The sequence below is a fragment of the Neomonachus schauinslandi genome, chromosome 4 (genome assembly GCF_002201575.2).
Source record: "Neomonachus schauinslandi chromosome 4, ASM220157v2, whole genome shotgun sequence".
NCBI classification, from domain to species: domain Eukaryota; kingdom Metazoa; phylum Chordata; class Mammalia; order Carnivora; family Phocidae; genus Neomonachus; species Neomonachus schauinslandi.
Genome location: NC_058406.1, coordinates 36,238,818 through 36,261,649, shown reverse-complemented (window position 1 = coordinate 36,261,649; position 22,832 = coordinate 36,238,818). Strand labels below are relative to the sequence as shown.

At 40.1% G+C, this 22,832-nt stretch overlaps 1 protein-coding gene across 1 annotated transcript in view; it reads right to left on the bottom strand.

Moving 5' to 3' along the window:
• The window catches only part of LOC110575026 (cytochrome P450 4X1), a 42,060-nt gene extending 21,296 nt beyond the window's left edge, over positions 1 to 20,764 (bottom strand). The window contains 7 exon segments of the mRNA XM_021683881.1: positions 1,474 to 1,628; positions 1,713 to 1,840; positions 4,505 to 4,632; positions 6,018 to 6,062; positions 12,405 to 12,546; positions 20,586 to 20,732; positions 20,735 to 20,764. Of these exon segments, the coding sequence (XP_021539556.1) occupies positions 1,474 to 1,628; positions 1,713 to 1,840; positions 4,505 to 4,632; positions 6,018 to 6,062; positions 12,405 to 12,546; positions 20,586 to 20,732; positions 20,735 to 20,764 (775 nt within the window).
• Between the last annotated feature and the right edge of the window lie 2,068 nt (positions 20,765 to 22,832).

Sequence of the window (22,832 nt, the reverse complement as noted above, 5' to 3'; positions counted from 1 at the left end):
CGAGTCCTTCATAGATGCCCCCAGACCCACTCTAATGAGCCCTACAAATTTAGCATTTTCTGTGTGGACCATGATGTGGACAAGTTTGGAAGTACTGCTATCTATAATGCCCATCTGTGTCTTAAATTGTTAACCTAAACTGCTTCTCTGAGTGTCCTCCTTATAATATCTACATTCCTGTGTGTCTATGTGTGTGTGACTGTGCATGTGTAGGTGTGTCTTGCAAATTTCCTTGAGACAAATATATTTGCTAAAGTAACTATATTTTATGTTTAATATTTATTCAGTGCAAGGCACTGTCCTAAGTGCTTTATGTATGTTAACATATTTAATCATCACCACAAACCTAGGAGATAGGTTCCCTTTTATCCCCATTTTACAGATGACCCTGAGACAAAGCAGTGAGTAAACTTGCCCAAAGTCACACTGCTACTAAGTGGTGGAGCCAAGAAAGGATTCATTAACTGCTTGATAAATATTCTCTATTATGGTGTTGATGAATAGTAATGTTGAATTGCTTAAAAAACTTAATCTATTGGGGAGCCTGGGTGGCCCAGATGGTTGGGTGTCTGCCTTCGGCTCAGGTCATGATCTCCAGGGTCCTGGGATCAAGCCCCATGTCGGGCTCCCGGCTCAGCAGGGAGTCTGTTTCTCCCTCTCCCTCTGCTTCTCCCCCTGCTTGTGTTCTCTCTGTCTCTCTCAAATGAATAAATCTTAAAAAAAAAAAATTGGCTTACTCTATTTCAACTTTTATTTTTATGTTTTGCCAAAGCTATTTTTGAATGGAGCTTCTTTTTCTTTTAAGATTTTATTTTTGAGTAATCTCTACATCTACATCTACATCCAACATGGGCTCGAACTTACAACTCCGAGATCAAGAGTCGCATGCTCTACTGACTAAACTAGCCAGGTGCCCTTGATGGAGCTTCTTTTATTTTTTTTTATTGTAATAAGAACTCTTAACCTGAGATCTACCCACTTAACACACCTTTACATACCCAATACAGTACTGTTAACTTACAGATCTCTAGAACGTATTCATCTTGTGTAATTGAAACTTTATACCCACCAAACAACTCCTAATTTTCCCCTTCTTTTGAATGCATGTCCATGCTCACTCTGCTCCTGTATTCATTCCTATGTTGCATGAATGTTTTTAGTTTGTCATTATTCATTCGTTATTACTGCAAACACTGCACTAGAAGTCATATGCCTTGTGTGCTTTGGGATATTAAATGTCCCCTTGTTATATTTGTATTAATAACAATTGTGCATAATGAACATGGTATAGAAAACTTCTGACAGGACTACTACTATGGATCTAGCAAACTCTTCTAAAGCAGCACTGTCCCTATAAAAGCTCCATTAAGAACAAGAATGTTTTCTTTTTTCACACTGAGGTCTATTCTTCTAGACAGATACAACACAGTTATGACAGTGCATGGACTTGGGCCACCCAAATGCAAGAAATACCTGTGTACTGTTGTAGAATTTTGATCATCTCTTGCAAGCGTTGGCCCTGAGGGCTGAATTTGAAAATGATGTCATGGTGATGTAAGAAGCTGTGTAAGTGATAAAAGATGATTTTTCTGGCTTCAAACGTTGTTTTAACATAAAGATCATGGGTGCTAGAAGAGAAAGCAGGGACAATATGTCAATGAATGACTTAGATGATGGCAAACAAGTGTCTTCCTTGCTTTCCTGTCACTGACCTGCTTATCTGGCAGTTGGTCTCCTGGCTGAAAGCACATTTCAGAAGTATGTCCAGGGTCATCAGGTTGATGTGCTCATAGACCTCCACCACTGTGTCCTGAGAGCAGCAAATCTTCTCCCACTTACGCTGGCACAGGAGGTCAAGATCAACGACATCATCATCATCAAACTGCCTTTATCTGAAAGCTCCTCCCTGATCCTGCCCTTAGGATGTAAGGTTGACAAACCTGACCTAGGAGGGGCCAGAGGTCATGTAGGTAAATTAAGCAAGTGCTTACTTGGCATGAGGAAGGGAAAACTGCACCCAGCTGGGTGAGAAAGGGCAAAGAGCAAACCAGGTCTGGTAAATGACTGAGTTAAGTATCTTTGGCCTTTCAGTTATTACCATAACTGCATTACAGCAGATCAGAATCCCAGTAAAACAGACCTATAATTACAAAGGGTCTCCCCAGGGCTTCCTCCATCTTCAATCCCCAAATTGCTAGACACCCCACCCCACCATCACTACTGCCAACCACCATAGCCACACTTAAAATAAACTTGGAACATGGTAAAAAACATTTTCAATTCAGGGGCGCCTGGGTGGCTCAATCGGTTAAGCATCTGACATGATTTCGGCTCAGGTCATGATCTCAGGGTTATGAGATCAAGCCCTGCTTAAGATTCTCTCTCTCCCTCTGCCCCTCCACCCTCTCTTTCTAAAAAACACAACAAAACAAAAAAGCCAAACACATTTCTTTTTTTTTTCCCCCTTGACTCAAGGTGATTTTATTTTTTTAAATTTTTTATTATGTTCAGTTAGCCAACATATAGTACATCATTAGTTTTTGATGTAATGTTCAGTGATTCATTAGTTATGTATAACACCCAGTGCTCATCACCACACGTACCCTCCTTATTACCCATCACCTGGTTACCCCATCCCTCCACTCCCCTCCCTTCTGTAACCCTCAATTTGTTTCGCCGGAGTCCAGAGTCTCTCATGGTTTGTCTCCCTCTCTGATTTCTTCCCATTCAGTTTTCTGTCCCTTCCCCTGTGGTCCTCTACACTATTCCTTATGTTTCACATATGAGTGAAACCATATGATATTTGTCTTTCTCTGCTTGATTTATTTCACTTAGCATAATCCCCTCCAGTTCCATCCATGTTGATGCAAATGGTAGGTATTCATCCCTTCTGATGCCTGAGTAATTTTCCATAGCATACATGAACCACATCTTCTTTATCCATTTTCAGTTCAGAAGTGGGGGACAGGGAGAAGCCATGAAAGAAGCAGGTTTGGGGAGTGACTCCCAGTTACGTGCTCCCTCTGTCCACTTTACTTCTCCCCCGAAGTGACCTACTCACACTACTTGAGATGTTTTGTGACTGAAACGGCCATAAAGTTCCCTGTTGAAAATGTATTTGTCATAATAAGCAATCTTTGTGTAAAACACAAATAAATCTGGTTAGAGTCAGATCAGCCTACACTTGTTGAGCACCTATGCCATAGCTCAGGGCTGTTATGCATTTGGAAATCTCGGGAAAAAAGACAGAGATTTTTTTTAAAGCTTTTACCCAAATGTCAATTGTTTATTCAATTGCTTTCATCTTGAATTATAAGTAAGTTTTACTGAGTAAATAAAGTAAATTTAGAAGAAATGAGAACAAAGGCGAGGCTCAAGGCTAGAGGCACTTGGGCACAGTTCAGCAGAGGATAGGAGTTATGAGCTGGGCCTCAGGCACAGGCGGGATAGAGAAACAAGGAAGACAAAAGAGGTTTTATTGAAACAGATAAACCCAGTACCACTACTGGCTAATTTGCAATTGTGCACAAAGCTGCACAGCACCAGAATAGAAGGAGCATGCCCCCCGCCCCACGCCCCCTAGCCCGTACCTCTGGTTCTCTACCAAGAGTGAGACATGGGTCTTTATACCCCAGCCAGGGCGACTGAGGTCAAGTCCGCTTCTGTGAGAACCCAGCCAGTCGGCTGGTAACAGTGGTTCTTTCTTGGCAAAAAGAATGGGTTTGTAAATGAAGGTGGAGGGAAACTTTGGCTTTGTTTGTGGGGTTTGAAGTGTTTCTGATAGAACTTGTATTAATGAATTACTTGTCTGATTTTCAAACAAGTACAAATTTAAAAATTTAAAATATACCATGTACAAGTGGAGTTTTGGAATGGACCTCATTTATAAATCAGAGACCACCCATAGGAATATTCCTCTGCCAACATCCTCTTGCCCCTTTGAAAGGCCCAAGTCAGCTTCTAATGATCCGCCACTATCCACAAGAAGAAACTCAATCTGCGAGTTTAATGCAGACACTTATCCTTTGACAGGGTCTTTGTGACCACCAGGCAAGTTCATTCTAACTTCCACACCTTTGTTCATGCTAACTAGAATTCCCTCACCTGTATTATCCACATAGTCAAGTCCAGCTCATATTTCCTGACAAATCTGAGTCTTCTCTGAATCTGAAGCCAATATAGCTTCAGATGTAGCTGGCCCTGGTTCCCTCACCTATCATTTATAGTACTTACCATCTGAATCTCACTACTCGGTACTTGGTTTACTGCCATAGGGTCTCAAAATATATCTAAGTCAGATGACCAAATCCTCATCATTTTTAATCACCCAAAGAACCAAAGCAAAGGTTTACATAGACAACTCTTGCTCAGCTGGTAATTGCACATTGGGTAATTTTTAGGAGCCATCCCCCTTTGACTTTCACTACCCACTACACATGTCGAATACATTCCCTGTTGGAAGCATTCTGCAACACACCAGAGCACTTTTTGTCCCTTCACTTACCAGCATTTTGTTCACAGAATGGGCCATCACCTCAACATATGATTTCAAGATGTTAACATTGAACGCAGGAGTTAGTAGTTCACGGTGCTGGAACCACTTGGGTCTGTCTAGACTCACCAGTCCTTTTCCTTGAGAAATAAAAGGAACGAAACCTCATGCCATTTTATTAGATGAGATGAGGAAGGAGAGGTGAGGAACACAACATCATGGGGTGACCGTGGCACACAGGTAGTCACAATAGAGTGGAAATCAGAGCAGTGTTCATATATTAAGTTGGAAGTCAGTTTGATGCTTACATCTGGGATGGATGCATTTAATATTGTGAGGAAGACCCCAAGTTTTGCAGCTTGATGAGTGTGCTGATCCTGAAATCACCAGCTACTACCTGTGTAGTAACTGAGTAAGTCACTTAATCTTCCTGAGGCTTGGTTTTCTCAATGATAAAATGTGATAATAAGCATCTACTTCACTGTGTTGCTGTGCAGATTAAATGAAGGTGTATACACGAAGCACCTGGACCAGCCTCTAGCTTGTGGTAGAAACATAACAAATATTCGTCTCCTCTTGACTCTAAACCAATCCATAAACCACGCTGTGAGCACAAAATTTATAAGGAACTAGACCCGAGTATTCACTCTGTCCCCAGATGTCTCCTCCTTGAGCCTTAGCCTGTGCTTTACACCTATAAATGATACGAAATGGAAACACTCATCAAGGTCAATGCTTTACAACCTTCTGTTGCAAGAAAGATCATTAAAGATTTGGCTTTAAAATGACCTTAAAGTTTATTAATATGTGATTTCCATCATTCATTGAGAGCTTACAACATGTCAGGCTTGTGATGCATGGTCCGGCGCTGGTCCAATGCCAGCCATTACACTAAGTGTAGAAAATATGTGCTTCACTTAATCCTCACAATGGCCCAGAGATGTAACACTCATTAGATGTTTTCCCCAAAATCACATTCAAATAGTCAGTGGGAGGCAGTATTCAAATCCAAGTAGCTCTGAATCCCAAACCTACAGTTTCTTTCATTTATTTCCTTCTTTGTCTAATATAAATACCAATTACAGGACTAAAAGTCTTTATTTATCTGCTCATGGAATACTGTCATATACTATATTTCAGAGCGAAACTGCACTGGTTTGCAAATGGAAATAAAGGAACTCCAAAAAGAAAGGGGAAGAACCAAGAAAACAAGAGAGAAGAAAGGATAAAATAAAGGATATAGATGTGAGGCTGCAGTTTTAAAGACAGAGATGGGACTGATTCACACACATGTGCCTTGAGAATGAGACTTTGGGGAGAGAAATGGACAAAGAGGGTTCCTAGGAAGTTGTGCTGTGTTGACTTAGCACTCCCTCTTGATCTTCCCCCTAGATAACTTGCAGTATAGATCTACCATCTTCTTAATGTTTTTGAGCATTCTGATTTGTTTCTTTGGAATACTCTACAATAGCAAGGGGACCTCAAGTGAGAGAGTGAGTCACTCCGCTCTCTTGCACATACATACCAAGACATGGAATCAAGAACTTGTACAGGTACTTGGACTTGGCATCTGCAGAGTCAAGTAGAGGAAACAAACAACAGCATTAGAGGGAAATTACCAAAGTTGGAGAAGGTTCTCTTCATTTGCCTTCACTAAGCATAAATAGTAAAAAGGAGCCCAGGGCTCACCCCTTATACCCTTGGCAGGCTTAGGAAAACCACAAGTCTTGGTTGAGGAACCAGAGAACAATAAACCTAGGAGACAGATAGAACACAAACCCAGATTCTTCCCTTGCTTACACTTTCTCCAACGGAAACAGATTGCCTGAGGGTTACCAAGTTTCCAGAACAGGATTTGGGACAATATATTATATCCTTCTTGGAAAGTAGATTAGTAATTATAGCAGGGGCTGGCAAACCACAGAAAAAGGGGGACAAATGCCTCTTGGGGTTCTTGTAAACTCTAACATGGAGGTATTTTATAGCTCTTGTCCTTTAAGAGGTGAGCAAGAAATAAATCAGGGCTGGGGTCATGGGAAACATGGAGACTTTCAGGGAGAGTCTGTTTTCCTTTATTAGGTTTTACTAAAAGTAATGGAGACAGTGGACAGGGAAGAAAGATTAGAATATAAGATTTTAGTTAAAACTAAGTTAGTTAAAACAAAGATGATGGAGCAAACACCAGATATTTTAATTTTGTGCTATGAGATGATCCACCACAAATGCCTTGAAAAAGGCTTGGATGGGGGAGTTAGATGACTTGTACCCCAAAAGGAAACACAGTTGAGAAATATGCAGAAAACAAAAAACAAAATTGGGACCACAATCAAGAGGTTATACTGGTAAATGAATGATCTAGCATTCAGGTTTACGGACTGAACCAGCAGGGTCAGAGCTACTTCTGAATTCCCCTGAAGACTTATGCTCAAGCAGGGGGTTGAGGGGGTAGGGAGTATTGCTGACACTGAAGTCACAAAACCAAGAGGCAAAGGAAGCCCTTGGTGATCCGGTGATGCCAGCTGGGCTTTAAGATATACCCTCAAGGGCCCATGGGAATCTGAGCTGGACAAGGGACTGGGGGGGATGTGATAATCCCTTTCAGGGTTGGTCAGAAACCTCTCCCCACTTTCTCCAGGTCTTTCTTTTTTAATTCCAGGATAGTGAACACAGTGTTATATTAGTTTCAGGTGTACAATGTAGTGATTCAACAAGTCCATACATTACCCAGTGCTCATCACAGCAAGTGCACTCCTTAATCCCCATCACCTATTTCACCCATCCCCCCCTCTGGTAACCATCATTGTGTCTCTAGGTCTCTTAAAGGCCCGATTTTTTTTTATTATGTTATGTTAATCACCATACATTATTACATCATTAGTTTTTGATGTAGTGTTCCATGATTCATTGTTTGCGTATAACACCTAGTGCTCCATTCAGTACGTGCCCTCTTTAATACCCATCACCAGGCTAACCCATCCCCCCACTCCCTCCCCTCTAGAACCCTCAGTTTCTCAGAGTCCATAGTCTCTCATGGTTCATCTCCCCCTTCAAATTCCCCCCCTTCATTTTCCCCTTCCTACGATCTTCTTTTTTTTTTTTCTTAACATATAATGTATTATTTGTTTCAGAGGTACAGATCTGTGATTCAACAGTCTTACACAATTCACAGCACTCACCACAGCACATACCCTCCCCAATGTCCATCACCCAGCCACCCCATCCCTCCCACTGCCCCCACTCCAGCAACCCTCAGTTTGTTTCCTGAGATTAAGAATTCCTCATATCAGTGAGATTATATGATACATGTCTTTCTCTGACTGACTTATTTTGCTCAGCATAATACCTTCCAGTTCCATCCACGTTGCAAATGGCAAGATTTCATTCCTTTTGATGGCTGCATAATATTCCATTGTATATATATATATATACCACATCTTCTTTATCCATTCATCTGTCGATAGACATCTTGGCTCTTTCCACAGTTTGTCTATTGTGGACATTGCTGCTATAAACATCGAGGTGCACATACCCCTTTGGATCACTACATTTGTATCTTTGGGGTAAATACCCAGTAGTGCAATTGCTGGGTCATAGGGTAGCTCTATTTTCAACTTTTTGAGGAACCTCCATACTGTTTTCCAGAGTGGCTGCACCAGCTTGCCTTCCCACCAACAGTGTAGGAGGGTTCCCCTTTCTCTGCATCCCTGCCAACATCTGTCGTTTCCTGACTTGTTAATTTTAGCCATTCTGACTGGTGTGAGGTGGTAACTCATTGAGGTTTTGATTTGGATTTCCCTGATGCCGAGCGATGTTGAGCACTTTTTCATGTGTCTGTTGGCCATTTGGATGTCTTCTTTGGAAAAATGTCTGTTCATGTCTTCTGACCATTTCTTGATTAGATCATTTGTTCTTTGGGTGTTGAGTTTGATAAGTTCTTTATAGATTTTGGATACTAGCCCTTTATCTGATATGTCATTTGCAAATATCTTCTCCCATTCTGTCGGTTGTCTTTTGGTTTTGTTGACTGTTTCTTTTGCTGTGCAAAAGCTTTTTTATCTTGATGTAGTCCCAATAGTTCATTTTTGCCCTTGCTTCCCTTGCCTTTGGCGATGTTTCTAGGAAGAAGCTGCTGTGGCTGAGGTCGAAGAGGTTGCTGCCTGTGTTCTCCTTTAGGATTTTGATGGACTCCTGTCTTGCATTTAGGTCTTTCATCCATTTTGAGTCTATTTTTGTGTGTGGTGTAATGAAATGGTCCAGTTTCATTCTTCTGCATGTGGCTGTCCAATTTTCCCAACACCATTTGTTGAAGAGACTGTCTTTTTTCCATTGGGCATTCTTTCCTGCTTTGTTGAAGATTAGTGACCATAGAGTTGAGGGTCCATTTCTGGCCTCTCTATTCTGTTCCATTGATCTATGTGTCTGTTTTGTGCCAGTACCATACTGTCTTGATGATGACAGCTTTGTAATAGAGCTTGAAGCCCGGAATTGTGATGTCACCAGCTTTGCTTTTCTTTTTCAACATTCCTCGGGCTATTTGGGGTCTTTTCTGGTTCCATACAAATTTTAGGATTATTTGTTCCATTTCTTTGAAAAAAGTGGATGGTATTTTGATAGGGATTGCATTAAATGTGTAGATTGCTCTAGGTAGCATTGACATCTTCACAATATTTGTTCTTCCAATCCATGAGCATGGAACGCTTTTCCATTTCTTTGTGTCTTCCTCAGTTTCTTTCATGAGTCTTTTATAGTTTTCTGAGTACAGATTCTTTGCCTCTTTGGTTAGATTTTTTTCCTAGGTATCTTATGGTTTTGGGTGCAATTGTAAATGGGATCGACTCCTTAATTTCTCTTTCTTCTGTCTTGTTGTTGGTGTATAGGAATGACACTGATTTCTGTGCATTAATTTTATATCCTGCCACTTTACTGAATTCCTGTATGAGTTCTAGCAGTTTTGGGGTGGAGTCTTTGGGTTTTCCACATAAAGTATCATATCATCTGCAAAGAGTGAGAGTTTGACTTCTTCTTTGCCGATTTGGATGCCTTTTATTTCTTTTTGTTGTCTGATTGCTGTGGCTAGGACTTCTAATACTATGTTGAATAGCAGTGGTGATAATGGACATCCCTGCCGTGTTCCTGACCTTAGGGGGAAAGCTCTCAGTTTTTCCCCATTGAGAATGATATTCGCTGTGGGTTTTTCACAGATGGCTTTTATGATATTGAGGTATGTACCCTCTATCCCTATAGTCTGAAGAGTTTTGATCAAGAAAGGATGCTGTACTTTGTCAAATGCTTTTTCTGCATCTGTTGAGAGGATCATATGGTTCTTGTTCTTTCTTTTATTAATGTATTGTATCACATTGATTGATTTGCAGATGTTGAACCAACTTTGCAGCCCAGGGATAAATCCCACTTGGTCGTGGTGAATAATCCTTTTAATGTACTGTTGGATCCTATTGACTAGTATTTTGGTGAGAATTTTTGCATCCATGTTCATCAAGGATATTGGTCTGTAATTCTCCTTTTTGATGGGGTCTTTGTCTGGTTTTGGGATCAAGGTAATGCTGGCCTCATAAAACGAGTTTGGAAGTTTTCCTTCCATTTCCATTTTTTGGAACAGTTTCAGAAGAATAGGTATTAATTCTTCTTGAAATGTTTGGTAGAATTCCCCTGGGAAGCCATCTGGCCCTGGGCTCTTGTTTGTTGGGCGATTTTTGATGACTGCTTCAATTTCCTTAGTGGTTATAGGTCTGTTCAGGTTTTCTATTTCTTCCTGGTTCACTTTTGGTAGTTGATACATCTCTAGGAATGCCTCCATTTCTTCCAGATTATCTAATTTGCTGGCATATAGTTGCTCATAATATGTTCTTAAAATTGTATTTCTTTGGTGTTGGTTGTGATCTCTCCTCTTTCATTCATGATTTTATTTATTTGGGTCATTTCTCTTTTCTTTTTGATAAGTCTGGCTAGGGGTTTATCAATCTTATTAATTCTTTCAACCAGCTCCTAGTTTCATTGATCTGTTCTACTGTTCTTTTGGTTTCTATTTCATTGATTTCTGCTCTGGTCTTTATTATTTCTCTTCTCCTACTGGGTTTAGGCTTTATTTCCTGTTCTTTCAACAGCTCCTTTAGGTATAGGGTTAGGTTGTGTATTTGAGGCCTTTCTTGTTTCTTGAGAAAGGCTTGTATTGCTATATACTTTCCTCTTAGGACTGCCTTTGCTGCATCCCAAAGATTTTGAACAGTTGTGTTTTCATTTTCATTTGTTTCCATGAATTTTTTTAATTCTTCTTTAATTTCTTGGTTGACCCATTCATTCTTTAGTAGGATGCTCTTTAGCCTCCATGTATTTGAGTTCTTTCTGATTTTCCTCTTGTGATTGAGTTCTAGTTTCAAAGCATTGTGGTCTGAAAATATGCAGGGAATGATCCTAATCTTTTGGTACCAGTTGAGACCTGATTTGTGATCTAGGATGTGATTTATTCTGGAGAACGTTCCATGGGCACTAGAGAAGAATGTGTATTCTGTTGCTTTGGGATGGAATGTTCTGAATATATCTGTAAAGTCCATTTGATCCAGTGTGGCATTTAAAGTCTTTATTTCCTTGTTGATCTTTTGCTTAGATGATATGTCCATTTCAATGAGGGGGGTGTTAAAGTCCCTTACTATTATTGTATTGTTGTCAATGTGTTTCTTTGCTTTTGTTATTAATTGGCTTATATAATTGGCTGCTCCCATGTTCGGGGCATAGATATTTACAACTGTTAGATCTTCTTGTTGGATAGACCCTTTAAGTATGATATAGTGTCCTTCCTCATCTCTTATTATAGTCTTTGGTTTAAAATCTAATTTGGATATAAGAATATAAGGATTGCCACCCCCACTTTCTTTTGGTGTCCATTAGCATGGTAAATGGTTTTCCACCCCCTCACTTTCAATCTGGAGGTGTCTTTAGGTCTAAAATGAGTCTCTTGCTGACAGACAGCATATCGATGGGTCTTGTTTTTTTAATCCAGTCTGATACCCTGTGTCTTTTGATTGGGGCATTTAGCCCATTTACATTCAGGGTAACTATTGAAAGATATGAATTTAGTGCCATTGTATTGCCTGTAAGGTTACTGTTACTGTATATTGTCTGTGTTCCTTTCTGGTCTATGTTACTTTTAGGCTCTCTCTTTGCTTAGAGCACCCCTTTCAATATTTCTTGTAGGGCTGGTTTCATGTTGCAAATTCCTTTAGTTTTTGTCATCCTGGAAGCTTTTTATCTCTCCTTCTACTTTCAATGACAGCTTAGCTGGATATAGTATTCTTGGCTGCATATTTTTCTCATTTAGTGCTCTGAATATATCATGCCAGTCCTTTCTGGCCTGCCAGGTCTCTGTGGATAAGTCTGTTGCCAATCTAATGTTTCTACCATTGTAGGTTACAGATCTCTTGTCCAGAGCTGCTTTCAGGATCTTCTCTTTGTCTCTGAGACTCATAAGTTTTACTATAAGATGTCAGGGTGTTGACCTATTTTTATTACTCTGTGCCTCCTGGATTTTGATGCCTGTTTCCTTCCCTAATTTAGGGAAGTTCTCTGCTATAATTTGCTCCAATATACCTTCTGCCCCCCTCTCTCTTTCTTCTTCTTCTGGGATCCCAATTATTCTAATATTGTTTTGTCTTATGGTATCACTTATCTCTCGAATTCTGCCCTCGTGATCCAGTAGTTGTTTATCTCTCTTTTTTAGCTTCTTTATTTTCCATCATTTGGTCTTTTATATCACTAATTCTCTCTTCTGCCTCATTTATCCTAGCAGCTAAAGGCCCGATTTTAATCTTTGCTTCAGGATTTCTTTAGAATCCTGCCTGTGAGTTTTGCATATCTCTCCTAGGAGGATTAGTTTCCTGAGATTCATCCCTTTTCTTACCTGTTCTGCCCAGAAATATCTTTGCGTAGTCTGGGTCATAGATATAGAAAAATGCCTGAAAAGGCCCAACCCAGCAAGGAAAGGTGCAAGGGTATTTTTCGACAAGCTCCTCGAATTTCTCCATTTTACCATCCTGAAGTAACTGCAATGAAAAAAAGAGTGAAGGAAGTTAGAGGAGCCAAGCAGTCTGGACTCAACCCCTCTTACAGAGGCAACCTGAATGTAGGGCCTGGATAAAGTCCCACAAACATGCTTTACTTGGCATTTCCAAGCTTAGAGTATAATTTTTTTAAGATTTATTTGTTTATTTATTTGAGAGAGAGAGAGAGAATTGAGGGGAGAGGCAGAGGGAGAAGGAGAAGGAGAGAATCTCAAGCAGACTCCCCACTCAGCATGGAGCCCAACGCGGAGCTCATTCTCAAAACCCTGAGATCATGATCTGAGCTGAAACCAAGAGTCAAACACTTAACTGACTACTGGGCACCACCGAGCGCCCCAGAATATAATTTCCTGATGAAGGTCAGTGTATTTATCTTCTCAGTGTAAGTGTATGTTGCATCCCCAGAATAAGTCCCTGTCAAATGACATCTTTGGTGAGCTGTTTTCCCAACTGAGAAGGTGAAGAGACTTGAGTCTGCCTCACCTGCCAAGGTCACACATTTTGATTAGGAGTGGAGTCTGGAAGCTGAGAAAGATTTTTTTCTTATGTGGGAAGCTAATTGGTGGTAGATTGAACATGACCCATGATCCAGGTCACTATTTCCTCTCCCTTTGCCTTTCTCTAATTATTGAGGAGTGATTCTTTCTTGTGACTTCATAGTAAAATCTTCTCCCTAAAAACCTGCCCACTCCATCTATGAAGAAAATCCCATTCTTTTCTCTTACAACAATAGAAGGCTCATTTATACAAGTGCATGAAGCTTGAAGCAAGTTTAAATAAAAACCTCTCAGCTTCCAACATTTATAAACCGGAGTACAAATACCACCATCAGAGATGAACTTTTTGCCTTAATAAGCAAGTTACTAATGATTCATTTAAATAGTTCCTCTAAATCACTGACAATAAAATTCATTTATATCCACTTCTTGTATAAAGTGAGAGTGTGGGGGGCACCTGTATGTGTGTGTCTGGGTGTGCCCAGTGACACATGATCGTGGGGCTCTTGACTTGCAAAGAAACCCTAAGGCTGGCAAGTTCTTCCTTGTGTGACCAATCATATAGTTTGCCATGTGATTTCTCTTACCCTCAGAAAAGGTGGAAAACTTTGGCTCCCAATTTCTTTTGTTACCAGCTAGCACCTTTATTCCATGAAGTGTTCCCTGGAAAGTTTAGGGCCCCTAGGAGGTTGTGATTCTGGAAATCTAGCTCCTGAAATGGTACAGACTCATTTTTGTTAACATTCCCACAATCAAGCCAGTGACAAGCACCCACTGACGATGCAAATGATGTCTCCCAACAAAGCAAATGTTCCTTCATTAATTCATTTGTAAACAATAGACAAGTGAGCATTTATTAAGTGCCTACTATATATGCCAGGCAATAGAGATGCAGGGAAATATAAGACAGGCAAGGTCTTTGCCCTCAAGGAAATAATAATCTAATATGAGGATTATTTCTTTAAGTTAGAAATTGTCATGGACACCCTCAGCCACAAGCACTTGGTTATACTTTTAGTAATTCCTGTCTGGGCAAAAGGAGAGAAAGCCATTGTGACTCCCATAATACATGAATTTATATTTCTTCATCCACAGCAATATCTTAATACATTTGAAAATATGTCTTATACATATTTAGGAAACATTGTTTAGAAATATTCAGAAAATGCTTAGCTCCCAGACAAATAGTAATAGCTAACACTTACAAAGCACTACTATGAACTAGGTGCTGCCAAGATCATGTTTTCCATGATTTATATTGTTTAATCTTTATACCAGGAACCCTATGAAGCAGATATGGTTAGAACCTACATTTTACAGATGAGGAAACTGAACCTTAGTGAGGTTAAGGAAAATAGTTCCAGCTGTTCCTTGTGATTATCTAAGTAATGAATTGTCAAAAGAAACATAAAGGGTAAAAAAAAAAGGTAAATAGGTAGATTTGGTAATATTAGTCAGCTTGACATATTAACTATCTCTCATTTGTAAAACTCTGATAGAGGCCTCTCTAAAACAGAAAAAAATAATTTACTGACAGTCAAGAGGGATATGGACTTTAAAACACTATGAATGCAATAAACAATCTGAATGAAAATAAAACCATTCTGTTTACAACAGTATCAGAAAGAATAAAACATTCAGAAACAAATTTAAAAAGATAAATGTAAAATTTATACTCTGAAAACTACAAAACATTATTGAAATAAATTTAAAAAGACTTAAGTAAATGTAAAGATGTCCCATGGTCATGGATCAGAAGACTTAATATTGTTAACATGACAGTATTTCCCAAATTGATCTACAGATTCAATGTAATCCCTATCAGAATCACACCTGGCTTCTTTGTAGACATTGACAAGCTGATCCTAAAACTTATATGGAAACAAGAGGTATCCAGAATAACCTAAATAATCTTGAAAAAGAAAAAATATGGTGCCTCAGTTGGTTAAGCATCTGCCTTTGGCTCAGGTCGTGATCCCAGGGTCCTGGGATAGTGTCCCTCATCAGGCTCCCAGCTCAGCAGGAAGTCTGTCTCTCTCTCTCCTTCTGCCCCTCCCTCCTGCTCGTGCTTTCTCTCTCACTCGCTTGCTCTCTCTCAAATAAATAAATAAAATCTTTTTTTAAAAAAGAACAAAATAGGAAGACTCATGCTTCCTGATTTCAAAACTTACTACAAAGCAAAAGTAATTAAGACAGTGTGGTATTGGCATAAGGATAGACATATAGATCAATAGAATAGAATTGAGAATCTAGAAATGAACTTCATGTTTACAGTCAACTGATAGCAGTGTCTTTTGTTCCAATGAGGTGGCTCTTGGGGGCCCTTGGATGGTGGCTGGTCACAGAAAGACCAACCCATAATTAAAAGCTTGGAATTTTCATCCCCACTTCCCATTCTCCAGAGAGGGTGAGGGGCCAGAAATGGGTTCAATCATGCCTACATGATGAAGCCTCTGTAAGAATTCCAAAAGTACAGGGTTTGGAGACCTTTTAGTTTGGAGAACATGTGGAGGTGCTGGTAGAGTGATTCATCTGGAGAGGGCATGGAAGCTCTGTGCCCCTTCCCACATACCTTGCCCTATGCATCACTTCCAACTGCATGTTCATCTGTATCCTTTATCATATCCATTTATAATAAACTGGTAAACAGGGGCGCCTGGGTGGCTCAGTTGGTTAAGTGGCTGCCTTCCGTTCAGGTCATGATCCCAGTGTCCTGGGATCGAGCCCCACATCGGGCTACATGCTCAATGAGAAGCCTGCTTCTCCCTCTCTCACTACCCCTATTTGTGTTCCTTCTCTCACTGTCTCGCTCTCTGTTGAATAAATAAATAAAATCTTTTAAAAAAAATAAACTGGAAAACAGTAAATTAACTGTTTTCCTGAGTTCCGTGAGCTGTTCCAGCATATTAACCAAACCCGAAGAAGAGGTCACAGGAATCTCCAACTTACAGGTGATTGGTCAGAAGCACAGTAAAAACCTGGACTTGCCATTGGCTTCTGAAGTGGGGAGGAGTAGTCTTGTGGGTTGAGTTCTTAATCTGTGAGATCTGATGCTATCTCTGGGTAGACAGTGTCAGAATTGCATTAAATTGTAGGACACTCAGCTGATATCAGGTTTGCTTGGTTGCAGGTGGGGGATGGGGGCACTCACCCAACATCTGGTGTGAGAAGTGTTGTGAATATAGTCATAGTGTGAGAATAAAGGGGAAACACAGGAGGAGGACTGGGTTTTTCCTACTCAGGTTCCAAAACAATTCAATGGAGGGAAAGAACAGTCTCTTCAACAAATGGTGCTGGGATAACTGGATAGCCACAAAAAATAGAATAAAGTTGGACCCCGACCTTACACAATATGCAAAAATTAACTTAATGGATCAAGATCTAAATGAAAGAGCTAAAACTATAAAACTCTTAGAAGAAAACATAAGGAATTAACCTAGATTTGGCAGTCAGTTGCATTTCTACACTAAAATGTAGAAAATCTACATTTTCTACACACAAACCAGTTGCGTTTTTAATAATAAACAATCTGAAAAGAAAATAATGAAAACAAGTCCATTTGCAATAGCATCAAAAAGAATAAAATATTTAGGAGGTGAAACCAAGTATGGGAAAACCAAGTATTCCCAACCAACAAGGTGAAAGACTTGTACAGTGAGAACTAAACATTTCTGAAGAAATTTAAAAAGATGTAAATAAATGGAAACACATTCCATGTTCATGGATTGGAAGATTTATTACTGTTAAGATGTCAATACTACCCAAAGCAATCTACAATTCAGTGTAATCCCTACCAAAATCCCAATGATGCTTTTTGTAGAAACAGGAAAATCCATCTTAAAATTAACGTGGAATATCAAGGGACCTTGGATAGCCAAAACAGTCTTTAATAAGAAGAACAAAGCTGAAGGACTCACATTTCCTGATTTCAAAACTTACTACAGAGCTACAGTAATCAAAACAGTGTGGTTCTGCCACAGAGAGACATATAGGTGAATGGAATAAAATAGAAAGTCTAGAAATAAACCCCCAAATATATGGTCAAATGATGTTTGACAAAGGTGCTAGGACCATTTAATGGGAAAAAGACAGTCTTTTCAACAAATGTTGCTGGGAAAACTGGATATCCACATGCCACGGAATAAAGTTGGGCCCTTCTTTACCTAACACCATAGACAAAAATTAACTGAAAATGGTTCAAAGACCTAAATGTAAGACCTAAAACTGTATAACTCATATAAGAAAACACAGGAAAATTCTTCACAACGTTGGACCTGGCAATGATTTCTAGCATATGAGACCAAATGCACTGGAAAAAAGAAAAAATATACAAACTGGACTTTATGAAAATTAAAAATTTTTGTGCATGAAAAGACAGTATAACAGAGTAAAAAGTAAAAAACACGAATGGGAGAAATATTTGCAACTAATATATCTGATAAGTGGTTAATATCCAAAATAAATAGAGATCTCCTAAAACTCAACAACAAAAAACAAACAATCTGATCCAAATACGGGTAAAGGACTTAACTAGACATTTCTCCAAAGAAGACATACAAATGGCATTGAGCACATGAAAAGATGCTTAACATCACTAATCATTAGGGAATACAAATCAAAAGTATAAAATACTACTTCACACCTATTAGGATGACTACTGTCAGAAAAAAAAAAAACAAAAAAGCCAGAAAATAGCAAGTGTTGGTAAGAATGTAGAGAAATTGGAACCCCTGTGCACTTCTGGTGGAAGTGTAAAATGGTACTGCCACCGTGGAAAACAGTGTGGTTTTTCTTCAGAAAATTAAAAAAGGAATTACCATATGATCCAGCAATTCCATTTCTGAGTACATATCCAAAAGAATTGTAAGTAAGGTATCAAAGAGATTTTTGTGGGCGCTTGGGTGGCTCAGTTGGTTGGGCGACTGCCTTCGGCTCAGGTCATGATCCTGGAGTCCCGGGATCGAGTCCCGCATCGGGCTCCCTGCTCGGCAGGGAGTCTGCTTCTCCCTCTGACCCTCCTCCCTCTCATGCTCTCTGTATCTCATTCTCTCTGTCTCAAATAAATAAATAAAATCTTTAAAAAAAAAAAAAAAACAAAGAGATTTTTGTACACCCATGTTCACAATAGCTAAAATGCAGAAACAACCCATGTATCCCCTGATGGATGAATAGATAAACAAAATGAGGTATATAGGCACAGTGAAATATTATTCAGTTTTTAAAAGAAAGGAAATTCTGACTTATGCTACAATATGGATGAACACTGAAGACATTACACTAAGTGAAATAAGCTTGTCACACACGAAAAATAATAATAATACACGATTCCACTTAAATGAGATAGTAGTAGTCAAAATAGAATGGTGTTTGCCAGGGGGGTGGGAAGAGAGAGAAAAATGGGGAACTATTGTTTAATGGGTATAGAATTTCAGTTTTACAAGATGAAAAGAGTTATGGAGTTGGATGGAGTTGATGGCTGCACAACATTATGAATGTATTTAATATCACTGAACTGTACACTTTTAAAAATGGTTAAGATGAGGGGCGCCTGGCTGCCTCTGTAGGTTATGCGGCTGCCTTCGGCTCAGGTCATGATCCCAGGGTCCTGGGCTCGAGCCCCTCATCGGGCTCCCTGCTCAGCGGGGAGCCTGCTTCTCCCTCTCCCTCTGCCTGCCTCTCTGCCTACTTGTGCTCTCTATCTCTCTGTCAAATAAAGAAAGAAAATCTTTATAAAAAAATGGTTAAGATGGTAAACTTTATGTTATGGGCATTTTACTACAGAAAAGATGTTGGAAAAAAAAATCAGAAAGGTATCAGCATTTTCAACAGTCATCCTGAAAGCTAGAAGACAATGGAATGATGCCTTCAAAATTCTGAGAGAAAATTATTTCTAAAGTATAATCCTATACCCAGCCAAACTATCAATCAAGTTATGAATTTTAATAGACATTTTCAGCCATTCAAGAGCTCAAAAAATTCACCTGACATTCCTTCACTCAATCTCAAGAAGCTACCCATAAAAATGATGAAATAAATCAGGAAAAAGAGAAGACATAGTATCCAGGAAATGGAAGATATGACACAGGATAGCACATTATCTGTGCACCAAGCCTAGAGAGCCACCAGTCCAGATTAGAACGGGAGGAGAGGTCTTTGGGAGAAATGCCTCCAGAAAAGCATATAGGCTGACAGGTTTTTTTATATGTTTCAATATTTGGCAATGTTGTTGAGATGTGTTTGACAGATCTATAAAAAGCATCTGGGAAAAAAAATAGTGATAGATTTTGAAAAACTAAGCATATGAGAAAAGGAGGAAGGTAATAACACCATGGGAGAAAAAAAGTTCTATGAGAAAAGGAACAAAATCAACCATTAGATCAGTGGTAAGTAAATATTTACATAATCAAAATAATATAAATACTAATTATTCTCTTTAACAAAAAATACAATGTAACTATATTGGGACAGTAAAAGATGGGGTATAAGTGATTACTCATCATAAGGTAGTTAATGAATGGATATCTACAATTATTAAATTAAAAAATGCAACATAGTAATATTATTTTACAGATTGAACAGGTAAAACAGTTGAGAGTGGTTCCTTTTGGGCAGAAGGACTAGGAGTGGGGGAGCCAAAGGATCATGCGATAGTTCTGCTGGGGACACCCTCCCCATGCCAGCCATCATTTAAAATTCTGCCCAGACTTCTGTAGACTTTTCCTTCCTTCTCTGGGTAGAGACACCTATTTCCCTCCAAGATCCCCTTGTCCCTAGGCCTCTATTAAAGCACTCATTACCCTGTATTTGCATTTTCTCTTTGCGGTCTAAGTACGCATCTGACTTGGGCTTCTGAGGGCTGGTACTGGTCTGCTCTTTGTAATCTCAGCACCCATCACACAATTCCACTCAAAGCTGGTTGAATTCATAAAACAAGGAATCAGGGGTGAGACTGGATTTGGAGCGCAGGAGGACCAAAAGGTAAAGGTCTCCCTCTTAGAAATTTCAATTTGCCATCACATTTGAGTGATTGGCGGGGGCTGCTCTCTACTTCACAAGAACCTTGGATAAAGTTCATTTTCTCTGGTTGTAATTCACTAAGGGTGGCAACTAACTGTGTTCGATTTTGCATATTTTCTGCAGTTAATAAGCATTATTTAGAATAACATAACTATTTTTTAGCGACCCATGTGGAAGGCTTTTTAAGGTACAGTACATAAATGCAAATAGAGATGAAGCAACTAGAGACCGTCCTGAGTTACAGGACGCTCTTTTTCTGTACTCAGTCTCTACATAGGTCCTCCCAGCCCCCCAAGCTTCCACTCCAGGGGCTCCAGTCTTGTTTCCCTTTCCCTGCAGCACTGTGAGGGAGGAAGTCCAGAGTAATGGAAAGATGCCGAGAACCACAGGCGGAGCCAGAGAGGTCTGTGCAGGATGCAGCGATGAAAGGAAAGGGAGGAAGCAGCCTACCTCTCCGCCCTCCTGGTATCCTCGGCAGCATCCTTCTCTGTCCCTCCTTTCCCTTACCTTCTGGTGCCCGTAGAACCAGTGGGTGGGGGGCGCGGGGAAAGGGCACAGGTCTCGCAGCAGCCGCAGCCTCCGCAAGTAGAGCTTGATGGCCTGCAGCAGCCCCAGGGCCAGGCAGAACACAAAGGCCAAGTACAAGGGCCGCGCGCCCAGCGCATCTCGAGCCAGGAGGACTCCATCCCTGTGCGCCCGGCGGATCGCAGGCGGTCTCCCCGGCCCCGGAGTGGGTGGGCTTTCTCTGCGCCGGGCAGCTCCAGGAGAGGATCGCCCAGCCCACCGCGACTCTGTGCCCTCCGACAAGCTCCCTTCTTCCCTGGGGAGGAGGAAGAGCGCTGGGAGGGAGACCTCCAGCTTGGCCAGAGGAGGCAGGCTCGAGTTCTCGGATTTCTTTTTTTTTTTCTTACTAAATTACTGATCAATTTAATGCAATTCCAATACTCAAAAGCATTTTTCATGAAACCTGCCTGACTCTGAAATATACAAAGAAAAATGCACAAGAATATTTGAGACAGTCTTGAAAAATAACATAAAGATTGGTATTTGCCTTCTCAGCAAAATACATTGTAGCATTATAGGACCAATGTGATATTGGCCAGGAATAGATAAACAAAGCAATGAAACATGATAATAATGATAAGATTAATACTAGTAATAATAAGCATTTACTGTTATGATATGCTTACAACATGTCAAGCACTCTTCTTAGCATTTTACATTTATCAATTTTTTTTTATTATGTTATGTTTGTCATCATACTGTACATCACCAGTTTTTGATGTAGTGTTCCATGATTCAGTGTTTGTGTATAGCACCCAGTGCTCCCTGCAATACGTGCCCTCCCTAATACCCATCACGGGGCTAACCCATCCCCCACGCCCCTCCCCTCTAAAACCCTCAGTTTGTTTCTTGAAGTCCATAGTCTCTCATGGTTCATCTCCCCCTCCGATTTCCTTCCCTTCATTTTTCCCTTCCTTCTCCTAATGTCCTCTGTGCTATTCCTTATGTTTCACAAATAAGTGAAACCATATGTTAATTGACTTTCTCTGCTTGACTTCTTTCCCTTAGCATAATCTCCTCCAGTCCCATCCATATTGATGTAAAAGTTGGGTATTCATCCTTTCTGATGGCTGAGTAATATTACATTATATATATGGACCACATCTTCTTTATCCATTCGTCTGTTGAAGGACATCTCGACTCTTTCCACAGTTTGGCTATTGTGGACATTGCTGCTATGAACATTGGGGTGCGTGTGGCCCTTCTTTTCACTACATCTGTATCTTGGGGTAAATACCCAGTAGTGCAATTGCTGGGCCATAGGGTAGCTCTATTTTTAATTTTTTGAGGAACCCCCTCAGATTTCTAACCCTTTGTCAATTGAGGAGAATCTTCATTCAAGGGTGACTTATTTTATTTTATTTTATTTTATTATGTTATGTTAGTCACCATACATTACATCATTAGTTTTCAATGTTTGTGTATAACACCCAGTGCTCCATGCAATACGTGCCCTTCTTTTTTTTTTTTTTATAAAGATTTTATTTATTTATTTGAGACAGAGAGAATGAGAGAGAGAGAACACATGAGAGGGAATAGGGTCAGAGGACGAAGCAGACTCCCCGCCAAGCAGGGAGCCCGATGTGGGACTCGATCCAGGGACTCCAGGATCATGACCTGAGCCGAAGGCAGTCGCTTAACCAACTGAGCCACCCAGGCGCCAAATACGTGCCCTTCTTAATACCCATCACCGAGCTAACCCAACCCCCCACCCCTCTCCCCTCTAAAACTTTCAGTTTGTTTCTCAGAGTCCACAGTCTCTCATGGTTCGTCTCCCTCTCAAATCCCCCCCCACCCGCTTCATTTTTCCCTTCCTGTTATCTTCTTCTTCTTCTTTTTTTTTTTTTTAACATATAATGTATTATTTGTTTCAGAGGTACAGGTCTGTGATTCATCAGTCTTACACAATTCACGGCGCTCACCATAGCACACATACCCTCCTTAATGTCCATCACCCAGCTACCCCATCCCTCCCACCCCCCTCCACTCCAGCAACCCTCAGTTTGTTCCCTGAGATTAAGAACTTTCATATCAGTGAGATCATATGATACTTGTCTTTCTCTGATTGACTTATTTTGCTCAGCATAATACCCTCTAGTTCATTCAGGGCGACTTCTTAATGCCCTTCTGGATTGTCACACTTCAGCTGTTCAGTTTTTAATCATGGGAGGTCAGAATTTAGGTTTTAAA